This window comes from Eptesicus fuscus, chromosome 18, assembly GCF_027574615.1.
Source record: "Eptesicus fuscus isolate TK198812 chromosome 18, DD_ASM_mEF_20220401, whole genome shotgun sequence".
Taxonomy (NCBI): domain Eukaryota; kingdom Metazoa; phylum Chordata; class Mammalia; order Chiroptera; family Vespertilionidae; genus Eptesicus; species Eptesicus fuscus.
In genome coordinates, this window is record NC_072490.1 from 31,414,553 (window position 1) to 31,431,128 (window position 16,576).

The window sequence follows — 16,576 nt, forward strand, 5'->3', positions numbered from 1 at the left end:
AAATATATATGTGAGTGTGGATATGTGGGTTTGTATGTGTGTTATTTTATTTATAATTAAATATATTTTTATTGAATTCAGAGGGGAGGGGAGAGGGAGATAGAAACATCAATGATGAGAAACATTGATTGGCTGCCTCCTGCACGCCCCCTACTGGGGATCGAGCCTGCAACCCAGGCATGTGCCCTTGACGGGAATCAAACCTGGGACCCTTCAGTCTGCAGGCCGAAGCTCTATCCACTGAGCCAAACCAGCTAGGGCTGTTGTTTCGTTTTAGAAGAGGACGATGAAAAGGCTCAGAAGTGAATGTTTTGCTTGGTGGGAGTCCCATGACACAGTCATGAATCAGAGAGATGAAGGCACCTCCTCCCAGCCTCGTTGGGCCTGGTGCTCTGAGCCTATAGAAAGGCTGGATAGGGAGAGGGCGGCATGCAAGGATACCTGCTCTCGGGTGCATACTGTAATAACAGCCCCCTTCTTAAGGGGGTGGTAATAAATCAAGCTCATCTTGCAGCATATTTTGCCCTTTCCTGCCTCCGGGCCTTTGCGCATGCGGCTCATTCTGACAGCCAGTGGCCTTGACCCATCCCCAAAGTCTTGTGAATTCATCTTTCAGGTTTCAAATCCATCTTCTCTTCCCTGCCATTGGGGTGAATCCCTGATGCTTTATAGGGTCTAAACTCTGTACAGTTTTGAAGGCCCCTTTTCAGAATAAGAATAAAAATTATGATGTGAAAGTCAGACCCCTCCAAGGGTGCTGGGAAGTGAAAGGCTAGCGCTTAAGCTTCTCGGTGAACCTGCTGCCTCTTGTTGTCAGAGCACACAGTGTATTTGTCTCAGAGCCCTCATCACAGTTCATAATCATGTCTGGTCATGTGAGTATTTGATTGCTGTCCACCTCCCCAGTGGACAACAAGCTTTTAGAGGGGAGAGACTGTGTCTATTTTGCTCATTCTTGTACCCCTAGGGTTTAGTCTAGTGCCTGGCACATGAGAGGTCCTCAATAAATAGGATTTGAATAAATGAATCCTGAATATTGAATCATAATCATCAAAATCATACAATTACTAGCTTCCACTCATTGACAGTCACCTCTTGCCAGGCCCTGGACGGCAGTTCTGAAGGTTCAGGTAGGTTGGGAGCCTTAATCTGTGAAAACGGGAGAGAGAACGCCACGAGGGCCCTGGGAAGTGAAGGGAGACTGAAACCGAGGTGCCCCTGGTCCAAAGACGTGACTTCTGATTCCTACTGTCAAGGGCATCCTGACCCCCAGAATAAACACGACTTCATGAGTGGTAGGGACTGCTCCCAAACCGTTTTTGTTTTGTTTGTTTGTTTTGTTTTTTAAGAGACTCTTCTGCAGCTGTTTCTTCCTGATTTTCCCTCTTGGGAAACAGAACCCCTCCTCATATATATACCCCTGCAGCCATGTTCTTAAGCGAGGACGATTATATTGTGCCCAGGAGACATATGGCAATGTCTGGGGGCATTTTTGTTGTTACAGCAGGAAGTGGGGGGATGTTACTACCAGCACCTAACGGACAGAGGCCAGGGATGCTTAGCAATGCACAGGGCAGCCCCTCACAGCAAAGAAGGATCTGGCCCAAATGCCAATAAAGCCCAAGCCGAGAAACCCTGCCTCCAACCCAAAGGCTCCCTCTCCACCCCTTTTCCTGAACACTACAGCTGTTTGCAGGGGTGTGTGTGTGTGTGGGTGTGTGTGTGTGTGTGTGTGTGTGTGTGTTTTCCTCCTTTGCCTTCTATACTCCACACAGAACAGTGGGCAACACTGCTCAGAGAGCAAGGAGGAAGATATTCAGCAGAGCAAATGTGATGTAATTTCAATTACACATTCAGCTTGTTAAAAGAAAACTGACATTATTGTAACAGGCCCTGTTCTAGGCCAGTGCATCGGGTGGCCCGGGAATCTTGTAAAAATGAAGCTTCAGAGTCAGGAGCCTGAGAACCTCCATTGCTAACCAGCCCCCCAGGGATGTCTGTGCTGTGGCCCGGTCCACACTTGGAGTAGATTTCTAGGTACGTAGGATAGGTCAACCAACAAAACAAAGATCCCCCTGCCCTTGGAGAGCTCCTAGTCTGGCTAGAAACATTGGACCCAAAGAAAAGTAGACAGGCTGAGGTCAGAGGCTCTCAGAGACTTAGAAAATCAGAGCGGGAAGAGAACGTAGAGGTTGTCGGTTCCTATTTTAGAGGCTGGGAAACTGAGGCTCACAGTGGGAAGGGAGCTAGTCAAAGTCCCATCGTTTGCTGCGGCAGCTTTTGACAAGGCTGTGGGTTTCCTTTTGCATTATCAGGGTCCTTAGGGACCTCTTTAGGGTAGAGGTCAATCATGGGGAGGGGGAGGAGGAATGGCCAGCAGCTTCAGAGGCTGCAGGAGTACAGGTCTGGGGATCCCCACGGAGGGCCCCACGGTTCTGGACCCAGGAAATCAATTTCAGTCACCACTGTAATGACACATATGCAAACACTTGGATATATTTCTGGAGATTTTAGATTTCTTCGACTGACCCTCTGTTTCTCTGCATGACTAAAACTGTAGCAAGGATGTGCCAGGAGAAAAGGATGGAGAAGTAACACGAATACACGCAGGCATTTAGTTGGCAAGTTAAAGAGTAAACTCAAAATAGAATTAGGCCAGTCAAAACCTCTTCCTATCAGGAATGGAAGGATAAATCCTGAACCCAAGCCGGGCTCCTGTTCTCATCTTCCAGGGCCCAGCTGAACAAGGCCACCTGCCCAGAGCTTCAGGTTGGAGAACTGTTCGCATGGTGTTGAAAAGCAACTGCCTCGTCCACTGCTAAGAACATAAACTTTTAAATTCAGGCCAGTTTGATAGGAACAGTAGCAAATTGCATGGAGTAGCTAAAAAGAAGAGCAACATCTGGCACACCAGGCATTAATAATACAACAAAGGAAGAAAAAGAGAAACTTTTCATTAGTAGTTTTTGATGTCAATTTATTATTTATCCCTTTGTCAATACTCAAACAGGCAGGCCATCATTAAACATTCAGAAAGATCCTCTAACAGACTCGAGGCATCTGTCTTACCTCAGTTTCTTCTTAGAAACCTGGAAATCAAGAGCTTGGGCATTTATAGGATAGCTGTGTTAAAAATATCTGCTGTATCAAAAATATTGTTTGAGGATCACTACTTGGAAATATTTTAGTTGAAATTTTTATCAATGGCCAGTAAGCAGACAGATCCTGGTTCTTAAAGGAAGATCTGGTGTGAATCAGCAAAGTGCAGCTTCCAAATTTTTAAGTCCTCAGTTGGTATTATTTTGTTTGGAACCTGGTGTTGACAAAGCCCACTGTTTATTAATTAGCATCCTGTCAAATCTCTCCAATCAAGACCACGCCGCACCTGGTCCTAGTTAAAAAGTGCATTGTGGGCAATTCTGATGTGACCCACAGGGGACCCTGCCATGCGCAGAACCACCTTCAATGTGCCCGTCACAAGTACCACTTCCGAAATGAGAAGGCCTCTTCACCCAAAGATGCTGAAAGCTTCTGCTACTCCTAATGACCTGCCACGCCATGCTAACTTCTTTGATAAATGTTCATCCTCGAGACACTTGCTCTTCCCGAAGAAAGGCATCCCTGCCTGGGGACAGAAGACTCCTCAGAAGTAAAATCATTCTTGAAAGAAAACGAATGAAAAATGGAAAAAAAGAAAAAGAAAAACAAAGACCGAATGGCTCTCTCCTCAGGAGGAGCTCAGTGAAGAAGAGGCTGGCCTCCCTAGCTTGTCTCCCCTTCGTTGTTCTGGGTGCTGCTGCCTTTCCAAGAACTGCCCCTGGAGTAGAGGTTGTGGTCCTTTATGTAGGCGATGACGGCGTCCGGGAGCAGGTACTTCACGCTGTGCCCGTGGCCCAAGGCCCTCCTGACGTATGTGGCGCTGATCTCGTTCTGCACTGGCTCCCTGACCAGGAGAATGTTGTGCTGCCACCTCTGCAGGATGGGCGAGTCCGAGATGTACCTCTTTAGGTCGTGGCCAGCCCGGCCCACACACACCAAGCCGAACTTCTCCACTATTTCCTGGATGTGCTCGTCTTTCCAGAGGTTGGGGGTCTGGAAGGTCTTCAGGATATCTGCCCCGCAGAGGAGCTTCAGCTCAGGCACAGCTGGAAAGACAAGGGCAGATCCCAGCCGTTACAGGAAGGGTCACGGCCGGGAAAGATAACGTATTCCATTGGCAATGTTCATAAAACGCTCCTTGGAATGTATTGGAGACTCAATGTCTTCATGCTCATGACTTAAAAAGAAAATGCATGAATCTGAAGCCACTTCAGGGACACGCAGTTATAGGTAATAATTCGATCAATAAATCTTTGTTTGATATTGTGAAGTGCCAAGTGACACAAAATAGTTTTTATTTTTAGTGGTTGCTGGATCCCACGCAGAGTGGTCCAAAGGTGGCTATACAATAACAAGCTGTGGGCCTCAGACAAGTTACTGCCCTTCTCAAAACCCATTTCAGCTCTAACACGTGTGCTTCTCTAAGACCTCATCATAAAGGTTAACTGTAAAGGATAACCAAAAGGTCTCTAAGACCCCAGCTGATGACCTTGTCATCTGTTTTCAATGAAACAAAGCTCTAGAACAACTGATCAATGTGGATAATCCTTCGACATTTGTTCTAACAGAATGGCGATAGTGCTGATAAAAGAATACTTAATGTTTATCGGGTGCTTACTATGAGCACTATTGGTTGCTGAGCGCCTTTTGTGTATAATCTCATTTGAGCCTCAGAACAACTTGATGAGGCAGGTATTACTGTTGCGCCCATTTTGCAGAGGGAGAAAGGAAGGCACAGAGAGGCAAGTGACTTGCCTGAGGTCACTCACTCCTCCAGGCAGTTAGTATTCAAACCTGACAGCCAGCCTCTAGGTGGGGCATTTGTAACTGGTAGGCTCTGCTGCCGCCTGCTGGCAGGAATTGTACATGCATCAGAACCGAGAAGCCCTTCCTGGATTGTCAAGGACAAATCAAGTCCATAGGAGAAGCAACCGGCAGGATCCCTGGTCCTTCTAGAATGGGATTCTAGCTTTGGTCAACAGCCCAGGCCGGGCTCCTAGAGCGCTGGCATCTCTCAGTCACCAGGAAACCTCAGTTGGGAGGGGCTTCAGGGTACCACCTGCTGGGGGAAAACCTGATGTAAATGCTCAGTTTAGGCTCCTCTATTGTGGAACCTTTGAAGGAATCTGGACCTGGACCAGAGAGATGAAGTGAAAGAGGAGCACTAGCCCAGCTGTGGGATGGGAAGCGAGAAACTGAGTGTCACGGAGAGGTCCGAGTTCCAGCCTCAGTTGGGCACAGGCTATCGTGGGGCTGGAGCCAAAGCCTTCCTTCTCTGGGCCGCAGTTACCCACCTATGAAATGGTGGGCGCTGGACTTGTGTACTCAGCAGATGTAATTAGAGAAACACACTTTTCAAACACTCTAGCAGGATAATATTGGTATAAGGAAATGGCATTCAAACATACATTAATGCATGTATGCAGGAATTCTCCATGGTTAAGAACAGGATTCTAGACACTGTAGATTCTCATCCTGGCTCTGTCATTCAACAGTGTGACCTCAACTTTAAAATGAGGATATCAACAGTACTTATCAACTAGGATTGTTTTAGAATCAAATGAGCTTACAAACGTAAAGTACTTAGAATAGTAATTGGAACAGAGTAAGTGTGGTATGTGTTACCTGCATCCATCAGTCCGTCTGTCCATCCATCCACTCACTTATCCACCAATTCATTCATCAACACATCTATTGAACACTTACAGGGTATCCCATGGCCTTTTATAATCAATGAAACTGCATTTAAAATTTTCCAATAACTCACACTTTTCACTAATTTGGGCTGGTCCCATTGCTCCAACATATGTGTGGGTTTGAATTATTCTGCACCTGTGAGGTTTTTACTCATTTCTTATTTATTCAATCATTGTACTACAGCCTAACACCAGAGTTTGTCCTTTCAAACAGTTGGGTGGTTTTTATATGGCCTTCCTCTGGGGGAGGTTAGATGATGTACATTTATTTCCAGGGCCTCCCGAGGCCTAGGGCACACACCCCTGTTCCCATAGGTCAGAGAACAAAGACACCCTCTTCTCCTCCCAGTAGATATTTGTGGAATGATTTCCACATATCGGCTTCAATATGAGGTGCCGCTTGACTCATTAACAATGACAGTAGGAGCACGGTTCCCTTTGAGCCCCTGCTCACCCCTTCCCTGGTCCTCAAGTCATAGGCTTGTCTTCTTCCGGCAACAGGTGCTCAGACCCCAACTCTGGGCAGTCCTGTCATCAGGCCTCACAGAAGTGTTCCCATATCCCTCTCAAATCCACTCACATCACTGCTACAAAACCTTCAGATCAAGTGGGTCTCACCATCCAAGTCCCCAGTACATCGTCTGAGGTGTTGAATAAAAGGCTACCATTTGACTTGTCTGAACAGTGACATAAACAGGAGGTGCGCTGGCATTTTCGGGCAGGGTGCTCTCTCTGAATTGCCACAGGCTTTGAAAAGCAGAGATTCACATGGAATGTGAGGGAAGGGCCCCCAGAACCTTTTCTGTTGAATGTCCAGCTGCCCTAATGCCTTTAAAAAAGTTTTTTAATTGATTTTGAGAGAGAGAGAGAGAGAGAGAGAGAGAGAGAGAGAGAGAGAGAGAGAAACATCTGTGAGAGAGAAACATCATCGATGGACTTCTTTCTGCATGCCCGCTACTGGAGAATCAAGCCTGCCTGCATGTGCCCTGACCAGAAGTTGAACTGATGACCTCTTGGTTCCTGAGTCGATGCTCAACACTGAACCACACCGACTGGGCAAGCTGCCCTAACTCTTTGACATTAAAGGGCACCAGACCTGAGGTCAGTCAGCCCTGGGTTCGAACTTCAGACCAGCTGCGACTCTGGGATAGTTGTAGCAGACAAGCCTGCTTCCTCAGTTGTAAAATGGGGATGATAAAACCTCCTGGGGAAGTTATGGAAATGGAGTGAGGGAGGGAATGCTATGTGAATTGCCTGCCTAGTGCAGGATATGCACATGGGCACACACAGGAGTGTGGGACTTCTGGGCCTACACAGGAGGACACCAAAGGTGAGGCCAGGTATTGGCGTCTGTAGGGCAGCACCCAGCTTAACCGGACAAGTCAGTGTGAAAAGGAATCAGATGACGTGCCTGCCGGGTTATATGGAAAGGGAGTCCTCTGAAGGTCACTGGGCGGTGCTCAGCCCCATCAGCCCAGGGCGGGGACCAACTTCACAAAAGACAGACATAGTCGGCTGTTAAAGGACCCAGGCATCCTCCATCCCAGTGTGACACCCATGTAACCCAGGACACAGCAAGCAATCCACATGACTCTGGTGAGGCCAAGGAGGACTGCAAATCACAGGAGTGATGGGCAAAGCAGGGCTCTGGCAGCCAGAAAATGCTGAGCTCAGCCTATAATTCGCAATCCCAGAGTAGAACAGCACACAATAAAATACAGAGCACACAAAATGGTCCTTTAGAAATACGTCACTAGTAACATACAAGCCCCCTCATCAAAAGCCAGACTTATGCTGAGAAAAACTCCATCTTCCTCTTTTAATTGCTCTTGTATTTTTTTTCCTGATTATAAACATATCTGTGTCAATTATGGAACATATAGAAGATATGTGTTAAAAGCAGGAAATAATAATAATAATGATAATAATAATAACAATCCTATATAATAAAAGGCTAATATGCTAAGTGTCATCTGGTTGTCCTTTCAACCAATCAAAGTGTAATATGCTAATGATATGCTAAGGCTGCTCAACCGCTTGCTATGATGTGCACTGACCACCAGGGAGCAGACAGTCAACCAGTAGACCAGTCGCTATGACGTGCACTGACCACCAGGGAGCAGACAGTCAACCAGTAGACCAGTTGCTATGACGTGCACTGACCACCAGGGGACAGGCACTCCGACAGTTAGGTTAACTTGCTGCTGGGGTCCGGCTGATCGGGACTGAGTGAGAGGGGCCAGACATGCCCTGGAGCCCTCTTGCGGTCCCTCCCCAGCTGGCCAACCTCTCATGTCCCTTCCTGGCCTGGCAATTGTGCACTGGTGGGGTCCCTCAGCCTGGCCTGTGCCCTCTCACAATCCTGGACCCCTCAGGGGATGTTGGAGAGCCCATTTTGGCCTGATCTTGCTCAACGCAGGAGCTTCCCCCTGGTGGTCAGTGTGCTCCCACAGGGGGAGCACTGCTCAGCCAAAAGCCAGGCTCACAGCTGGCAAGCAGAGTGGCAGTGGCGGGAGCCTTTCCTGCCTCCTCAGCAGTGCTAGGGATGTCCAGCTGACGGCTTAGGCCCGCTCCCCCTGGAAGCATCAGCTGGACATCCCCTGAGAGCTCCCAGACTGTGAGAGGGTGCAGGCTGGGCTGAGGGACCCCCCCCCCACCCGAGTGCATGAATTTCGTGCACCGGGCCTCTAGTTATATATATATAAAAGCCTAAGCGACTGAACAACCAAATGACTGAACGACTGGTAGCTATGACATGCACTGACGACCAGGGGGCAGATGCTCAATGTAGAAGCTGCCCCCTGGTGGTCAGCAGCAGGAGTGCTGCTTAGCTTACTGACGGGCACCAGATGCCGGGCTCACAGCTGGCAAGTGCAGCTGCAGCAGCACGAGCTTCTCCTGCCTCCACCTCAGCACTAACTGAGCAGTGGCATTGGCAGGCACAGGGCCAGGATGAGCGGGAGCGGCACAGTGCCCGGCTCGGGCTCGGGCTCCTCCCTGGCCACTTGCTGCTTTCTGCACTACGACATCCCTCGAGGGATGTTGGATTGCTGGTTTCGGCCCGATCCCTTGAGGGGTCTCGGATTGCGAGAGGGCGCAGGCCAGGCTGAGGAATCCCACCAGTGCACGAATCTGTGCACCGGGCCTCTAGTAATAATAATAGTTTTGCTTTCTATAAATCATCAATAGTTTAGTATATCCTACCTAATAAAAGGGTAATATGCAAATGGACCACACCTTCACTATGCCTAAGCCACGCCCACCAGCCACGCCCACCAGCCAATAAGGGCGAGTATGCAAATAAACCCAACCAAGATGGCTACAGCCACAGAGAGCAAGGTTTCCCAGGCAACGGAGGAAGCCAAGCTTTCCGCCTGCCCTTGCTAGGCCTAAGCCTCCACTTAAGCTACAAAGTTTCAATTATAGAAGGTAAACAAATCTTAACAGAAATGGCAACAGCCATGGAGCTGGAGAGAGCAGGCCAGGGTTGCCCCTGGCAATGGAGAAAGCAAAGCTTTCCACACACCCTGGCCAGGCCCAGGCCTCCGCTTAAGGCTACAAAGTTTCAATTATAGAAGGTGAATTAACCCCAATAGAAATGGCTGCCGGCCACGGAGCAAGCAGAAGGCTTGGCTCCACTCCAGGCTACAAAGTTTCAATTGTAGAAGGTAAATAAATTCCAGATACCAGGGCCTCCGCTTGGGTCGCCAGGGGGCTGGCCTGCAAACCACCACAGGCCCCTTGCTCAGGCCGCCCCATGCACCAAGGGAACCCCCATCCTGATCTGAGACACCCTTCAGGGCAAACCAGCTGTCCCTCACCCCTGCACCAGGCCTCTATACTATCTAATAAAAGAGTAATATGCAGATTGACCATCACTCCAACACACAACATGGATGCCCCCATGTGGACACAAGATGGCCACCACAAGATGGCCAGCAGGGGAAGGCAGTTGGGAGGCACCAGGCCTGCAAGGGAGGGCAGTTGAGAGGGACCCAGGCCTGCAAGGGAGGGAAGTTGGAGGCGATCAACCCTGCAGGGGAGGGCAGTTAGGGGTGACCAGGACGGCAGAGGAGGGAAGTTGGGCGCAAACAGGCTGGCAGGGGAGCAGTTAGGCATCAATCAGGCTGGCACAGAGTGGTTAGGGGGTGATCAGTCTGGCAGGCAGAAGCAGGTTAGGGGCAATCAGGAAGGCAGGCAGGTGAGCAGTTGGGAGCCAGCAGTCCTGGATTGTGAGAGGGATGTCCGACTGCCCATTTAGGCCTGATCCCACCGGGATCAGGCTCAAACGGGCAGTCGGACATCCCTCAAGGGGTCCCAGATTGAAGAGGGTACAGGCTGGGCTGAGGGACACCCCCCGCCATGCACGAATTTCGTGCAACGGGCCTCTAGTTTTAAAATATTTATATTTTTCTATATATTTGAGATTATATATATAGAACTGTATCCTGTTTTTTCCACTTACCTCATAAGCATTTCCCCAAACCAAGAAAACCTTCTGTTTAGTGTCTTCATCCAGGTATACAGTATAATTTACTTACACATTCCCTTATATTTAAACACTGAGGTTGCTTTTATGTTCTGCCATTATAAAAATTGTGTGATAAACACCTTTCTGCATAAATCTTTGTCCTGATTTCTAATTATTTCCTCAGCTAGATTCCTGAGGGGGCAGGGTGGGAACTATATCATGCAAGAGGCATGGATATTTTTTTCCCCTCCTTTTTAAAAATTTTTTTAAAAATTGATTTTTAGAGAGCTTGGAAAAGGAGAGGGAGAAACATCGATGAGAGACATCATCGACTGGCTGTCTCCTGCAGGTCCCGTGAGCACCTGCAACCTAACTCAACCCAACCCAAGTATGTGCCCTGCGAGAATCAAACCAGTGGCTTCTCGGTGCACGAGTCGACACTCAACCACTGAGCCACACTGGTCGGGCAGGGGCATGGACATTTTTAAAGCCCCTGATTCATTCTGGTCAACTGAAAGCCCACTTTTCATTCAATGTAAACTTCCTTTTTTAATAGTTACTTTAAATGAGAACAAGATGAGCAGCATTTAGGGTTTGAACAGAAAGAAGGGGATATGAGACAAACCCTAATGTTATAGGGCCAAGCAGAGTAGGCTAGGAACCCCTAGAAAAATAAATCCCCAAAGCCAGTGCCGTGAGCTTTGGCAGAGGGAGTGAGGAGTCCATCTCAGTGAAAGCAAATGGGACTGTTTTCACGGGGAAGGTGGGTTCCAAACTGCGCCTCAAGGTCAGATAGGTTTCAACAGGGGAGCCGAGATGGGAGGGGGAGGAGGGGCAAGCCAGGTAAAGAGCCAAGACAGGGATTCTGGAAGCATGTGCAGAGAGGTGATGTGCGAGAAGATGGGAGCCTCAGGGTGGCATGCCTCCCACAACACGGGGGGGTGGGGGGCTCCCAGCCTCTCACTGGAGGCTCTAGCATTCCTCAGAGGCACGGAGTGCCCAGCACCTATGCTGTTTCCTGCCTTTGTGCCCTGCTCAGCTGCCCTTCTGTCCAGAAATGCCCCCAACTCCAGATAACCTACTGATCCTATGAGTCCCGATGCAGGTGTCTCCTCCTTCAGGCAGCCTTCCTAATCCATGCCTGGACTCATCACCATTCACAGCCTGTCTCCAGCTCAGGAATAGGGTGGGGGCAGGCTGTCTCTGTTCTCAGCCTGAGCCCAGAGCCTGGTCCGGGGCGGTGCTGAGCGAGCATCTCTAGACTCCTATGAGGAGTGACTGCTGAGCCAGAGATGATTCAGAGAGGAGGCAAAAGACTGAGAATGAACACTCCTTGTGCTCACGACTGGGGCAGGGGGAAGAGCCCATGCAGTCAGGAGGAGAGGTGGAGACCAGAAGAATATAATAAACATTGCATAAGCTGATTACCCAGGACACTCTATAACTCCTTCCTCCTTAGATTCCTACTCCAGTACACAGTTCCCCAAACTGGCCGTAAAGCCTGTCCCCAGAGTGACTGTGAAACACCCAGATTCCCAGTGCCATTCCCACATGGGAGGTCTGGGGTGTGGTCTGGGAATTCGTGTTTTTAACAAGCCTCACAGGCGATTCTGCTGTGAGGGATCCTTTGGCTGGCATTTGGGGACTACTGCATGAATCCTTTGGGGCCTGGTAGCATTTTCAAGTCCTTTTAGAAGATTGTTTCCCAGTCTGTGTTCTGGGGAGCACTAGTTCTGAGAATTACTAACATGCACTAAAAAAAGAGTTCCATGACTAAAGAATGACAATGGCTGCTATTTCCTTTTCCTGTGGAGTCACAATGCTCATGAACATAATGAAGGCTCTGAAACGCCCTGCAGTAAAGAAACCATTTTAGGCTTGTTTAACCATGACATTCCCAAGCCCAACTGATCTGGAAATAGGGTCCCACCAACCAAAGCTGGGAGAACCGCAGATGGGCTGCTGGAACTTCAGGCCAGTGGGAAAGTAATTGATTCCCTCTGTGTCAAGTCCTGCCCTCCCATCACCTGTTCCTGTTTATTTGCAAGAGGGGGCCCTGCATTTGACTCCCACCCCAGTGCCATGGCCGCCTTTAGAGAAAGAAGGTACTTTGAAATCACAGCTGGCAAGGTTCTACCACACACCAGGAGTTGACAACAGGGTAGAAACCCAGGGTTACAAACTGAAAGGACAATCCAAATCAACTTTAAATTCCCTTAAAAACAGGTCTTCTTTCCCTCACCGGTGTGGCTCAGTGGATAGAGCGTCGGCCTGCGGACTGAAGGGTCCCAGGTTCGATTCCGGTCAGGGGCATGTACATTGGTTGCGGGCACATCCCCAGTAGGGGGTGTGCAGGAGGCAGCTGATCGATGTTTCTCTCTCATCGATGTTTCTAACTCTCTATCCCTCGCTCTTCCTCTCTGTAAAAAATCAATAAAATATAAAAACAAAACAAAACAAAACAAAAAAAACAGGTCTTCTTTCCCAAGTAAACCACTGAGTTACACTGTTGTGTTAGTTTCTCAGTATAAGGGTTATAATGGCACATTTTGTATTCAACAAGAAAAAAAAACCCATCCTGAAAAAAACAAAAAGAACAAAAACACAAAACAGAAAGGCTAAGGCTTTTAAAAGAACCCCAGCATCACTCACCCATTTATCCCCGTGTAGCCCTGACTGTAATCCATGTCACAAGCATAGGTCACAGGGTAGGTAAACCCCTTTGGGGCAGGAAATCCCAAATTAGCATAATGATTTACAAGGAGTGGTGGCAGACTGATTAATTTGACCATTCAGCCTGGGAAGCTCACCCCAACCAGGCGGGCCCCAGAGGGCTGTGACTCCCATCAGTTCTCCCTCCCACAGAGGAGGGGGTCAGTACCCACCTGTGGGCGCCTGGGAGACATCTCTGCCTTGGCCCCGACCTTCCTCCTGGGGCAGATATCTGAGCAGTTCGCTGTGATGATGCCTGTGTTGTAAACATAAGGCTCAGGGTGTGTCTGTGCGGCCTACTGTCCCCCAAAGCCACCCAGGGGCTCCCACATGTTAAGTCTCAGCCTGCTTCTGTCCATTTTACGTAACACATCCCACAATTATTTGCTGAGGGCCTACTATGTGCCAGGCCCTGTGCCAGGTGCTAGACAGAAAGCAGACACTAGGAGGGGTGGGGGGGTGGGGAGGAGGGGAAGAATTAGTATATTCCTACTCTTTTCACATTTTCTTTCAATATCTCACTTTTTAAAAAGAACTGAGTAGGGGTTAAGGACATGGCTATTAGAATCAGACAGATCTGAGTTCAAAACACAAATTTTCATTTGTAAAGCCGGGATAAAAACACCCACTTTTTAGAACTAGACAGAGTAGTGGCTAAGAGTCTGGCTCCAAGCCAGTCTGCCTGGGTTGGATCCCAGCTCCCCCGCGCCCTGCCCCGAATGCCCCGACCACCCCCGCCCCCAACCCCCCCGCCGCCCCAGGCCTGCTGTGTATCCCTGAGCGAGGGTTTCAGGTCTCTGTGTGGATGGTTCAGCATCTGCATGATGAGGAATAATGACAGTGCCTGCCTCCAACGGGTGGTTATGAACATTAAAAGAGCTGTACATGCAAAGTGCATTGAACAGTGTGCACACAGAGCAAATCTCGTTACACGTTAGCATTTCCAATATGATTAGCCTCACCAATTTGGCATGCGTGGCTCTTTTAGCATTCTGTCTTCTGCAAATCAAGAGATAGCTCTGTCTTTTTCTTTTCTTTTTTTAAAAATCACACACAGGTAATTACTATGTCATATCAATTTGATCTTCCATCTCCTACCTACTGTATTGTGCATTAACTAGAGCTGTATTTGAGAGGGAGCAGTGCCGGCGATAAAAGCATATGCTTTGCAGCCAGAGCAGGTGGGTTCAAGTTTAGGTTCTCCTGCATGTCTGATCCTGGAAGGGTAACAACACCCTGGGAGCCTCACTGATCTTGTCTGTTAATTGGTCATGAAAAGTTCATGCCGGCCTCATCTCCGCTGAGTATCCCAAGAACACGAAGAATGAAGTGCTCTACCCTGCCAAGTGCTGGGGAAGAGGCTCAATGCTGATGATTACTGGGGGAGGGCTCAGTGTAAAGACGAAGTTCTAGCATTAGACTGCCTGGGTTGGAACTCTGGCTCCAGCTTGTAGCTGTGCAATCTTGCTGGGTTTCTTATGCAATCTGCCTCCAGCTTCCTCATCTGAAGGACGGGGGATAATGACAGTCCCATCCCAGAGAGCTGCTGTGAGGATTACCTGAAGAGCTTAGCACCGGCCCATACACAGAAAGTGCCTAATAAATGTTAGCTGTTATTATTATTGTTGTCAGCCTATCTTCCCCATAAGATTGTGAACGGGGAGCGCTTCCAATTCACCCTTACAGTCTTAGTACTCAGGAACTGCGCACCGAGTCAGCTAAATTCCGGAATGATGGAAGGAGTGGATAAAGAATACATTTAATTCTGGTCCAAAGTCCTTCCTGATCATCTCAGAGACTCGGCTAAGTTTTTTTAAGGCCTAGCTGTGCTTCCATATTGTCTTTCTGCTTTGGTTTTAGTAAGCTGCACTCTGCCTCTACGGTTTCACTCCTGGCTTCGTCTGAAATCTCACATCAGGTTGAAGTAGGTTTGGGTCTCACTTCCGCTTGCTTACTGCAGGACTTTAAGGTATGTCACTGACCCTTTCAGAATCTCCATTTCCTTATCTGTAAAATGGGGCTAAACCCACCTACTTCTCAGAGTTGCTGAGCTGATTAAATATTATACACATGAAAGCACCTAGTACGCACAGTAGGTGATCAATAAAAGGTACTGATTGCCATTTCGTTTACTTACCTTGAAGCTTCTAGTTCAAGTTAACCTATTTTGAGTATTAGCTAGATCTCTAAACTCTGCTGTGCAAATGATTACTTACAGTGCTGAGTGCCTCTTCCTCAGAGACCTCCACTCTGCCTCTGTGGGAAGTGGCCATCACTTCCTCTTGTTGCCTGCCTGAGTGGTACCCTGGTGTGCCTCGCCCTAAGCCTGAGAACTGACCTGAGGAGCACGTTCTCTATGTCCTAAGAAGCCCCAATAGTCTCTGGGGACACCTGATCTAAGGGTCACTGTTGTAGGAGCAAAGTCAGCCTCATGGTGTTCCCACCGGCAGATCCCTGGTTTTGAAGATGGCCATGAACTGGCTTCAGAGTCCAACAGACTGAGGCTCCACCACTTGCCTCCTTGTTGTGTGACTATGATAAAGTTAGCTTCTCTAAGCCTCAGTTTCTTCATCTGTAAAGTGAGGACAGCGTAAGATCATGTTTGTGAAGGGGTACATGAGATGTTGATGATGGACTATATCAAGTCACGTGACTAGGGCTCTCCTCCCACAACATGGGGAAAAGGTGAGTGAGATATAAGTTATCAGATGCCCTAAAAGCATGAAAGCTGGCCTAGACTTAAACACAAGCAACCTGATAAGGAGAAAAAGAATCCTCAATAAGCCCCACAGTGATTTACTTTACAGTGATATTTGTCACTGTTACTATGATGGAAATCCACTGTTGACTCGATCAAGAAGATACTAAATGGAGCAAAGGATGGGGTAAATTTACCATGCCTTCTAGAAATCACCTAACTTTACAATTAGTCAGATTTTTCAACCTTAAAACAAAGAGCTTCTGGTAGTTTTAGATAAACATTAATAATCAAACAAATTTTCTAATGTAATGAATAAACTTGGAGATGAAGCTCACTCCAAATATTGAAAACATATCTGATAATCAGCTGATAAAATGGTGTTGACTGTCTGTATCAGGGGCTTCTCAACATTGGCTGCACAAAATAAATCATTTGGGTACCTTTTAAAAATTACCCATGCCTGCCCTGGCCGGCTTGGCTCAGTGGATAGAGCGTCTGCCTGCGGACTGAAGGGTCCCAGGTTCGATTCCGGCCAAGGGCACATGCCTGGGTTGCGGGCTCGATCCCCAGTAGGGGGTGTGCAGGAGGCAGCCGATTGGTGATTCTCTCTCATCATTGATGTTTCTATCTCTCTCTCCTTCTCCCTTCCTTTCTGAAATCAATAAAGAAATATATTTTAAAAAAATTACCCATGCCTATACCCCAACCCAGACATATCATAATTGTGTGTATGTGTGTGTGTGTGGGGGGGTGCTTAGCATTTAAAAAAAAAGCTTCCCAGGTGATTCCTACAGCAGGGCTGAGACCACTGGTTTGGACGGATCTCTGTACTAATGAAAAGCCTGAAAATTCTGGCCACAGGTTAAGATCACAAGGGAACTCTTAAAAATCCTGACG

At 48.2% G+C, this 16,576-nt stretch overlaps 1 protein-coding gene across 2 annotated transcripts in view; it reads right to left on the reverse strand.

The window, feature by feature from the left end:
- Positions 1-2,965: 2,965 nt before the first annotated feature.
- NMNAT3 (nicotinamide nucleotide adenylyltransferase 3) overlaps positions 2,966-16,576 on the reverse strand; it is an 82,681-nt gene continuing 69,070 nt past the window's right edge. Inside the window, exons 4-5 of one of the 2 annotated variants that reach the window (XM_008152614.3) lie at positions 13,152-13,234; positions 2,966-4,145 (exon numbers count right to left, since the gene is read on the reverse strand). In XM_008152614.3, the coding sequence (XP_008150836.2) occupies positions 3,763-4,145; positions 13,152-13,234 (466 nt within the window). In that variant the 3' untranslated portion in view covers positions 2,966-3,762. The remainder of the gene's footprint in view (positions 4,146-13,151; positions 13,235-16,576) is intronic. The other variant, XM_054729623.1, reaches the window with a different exon arrangement.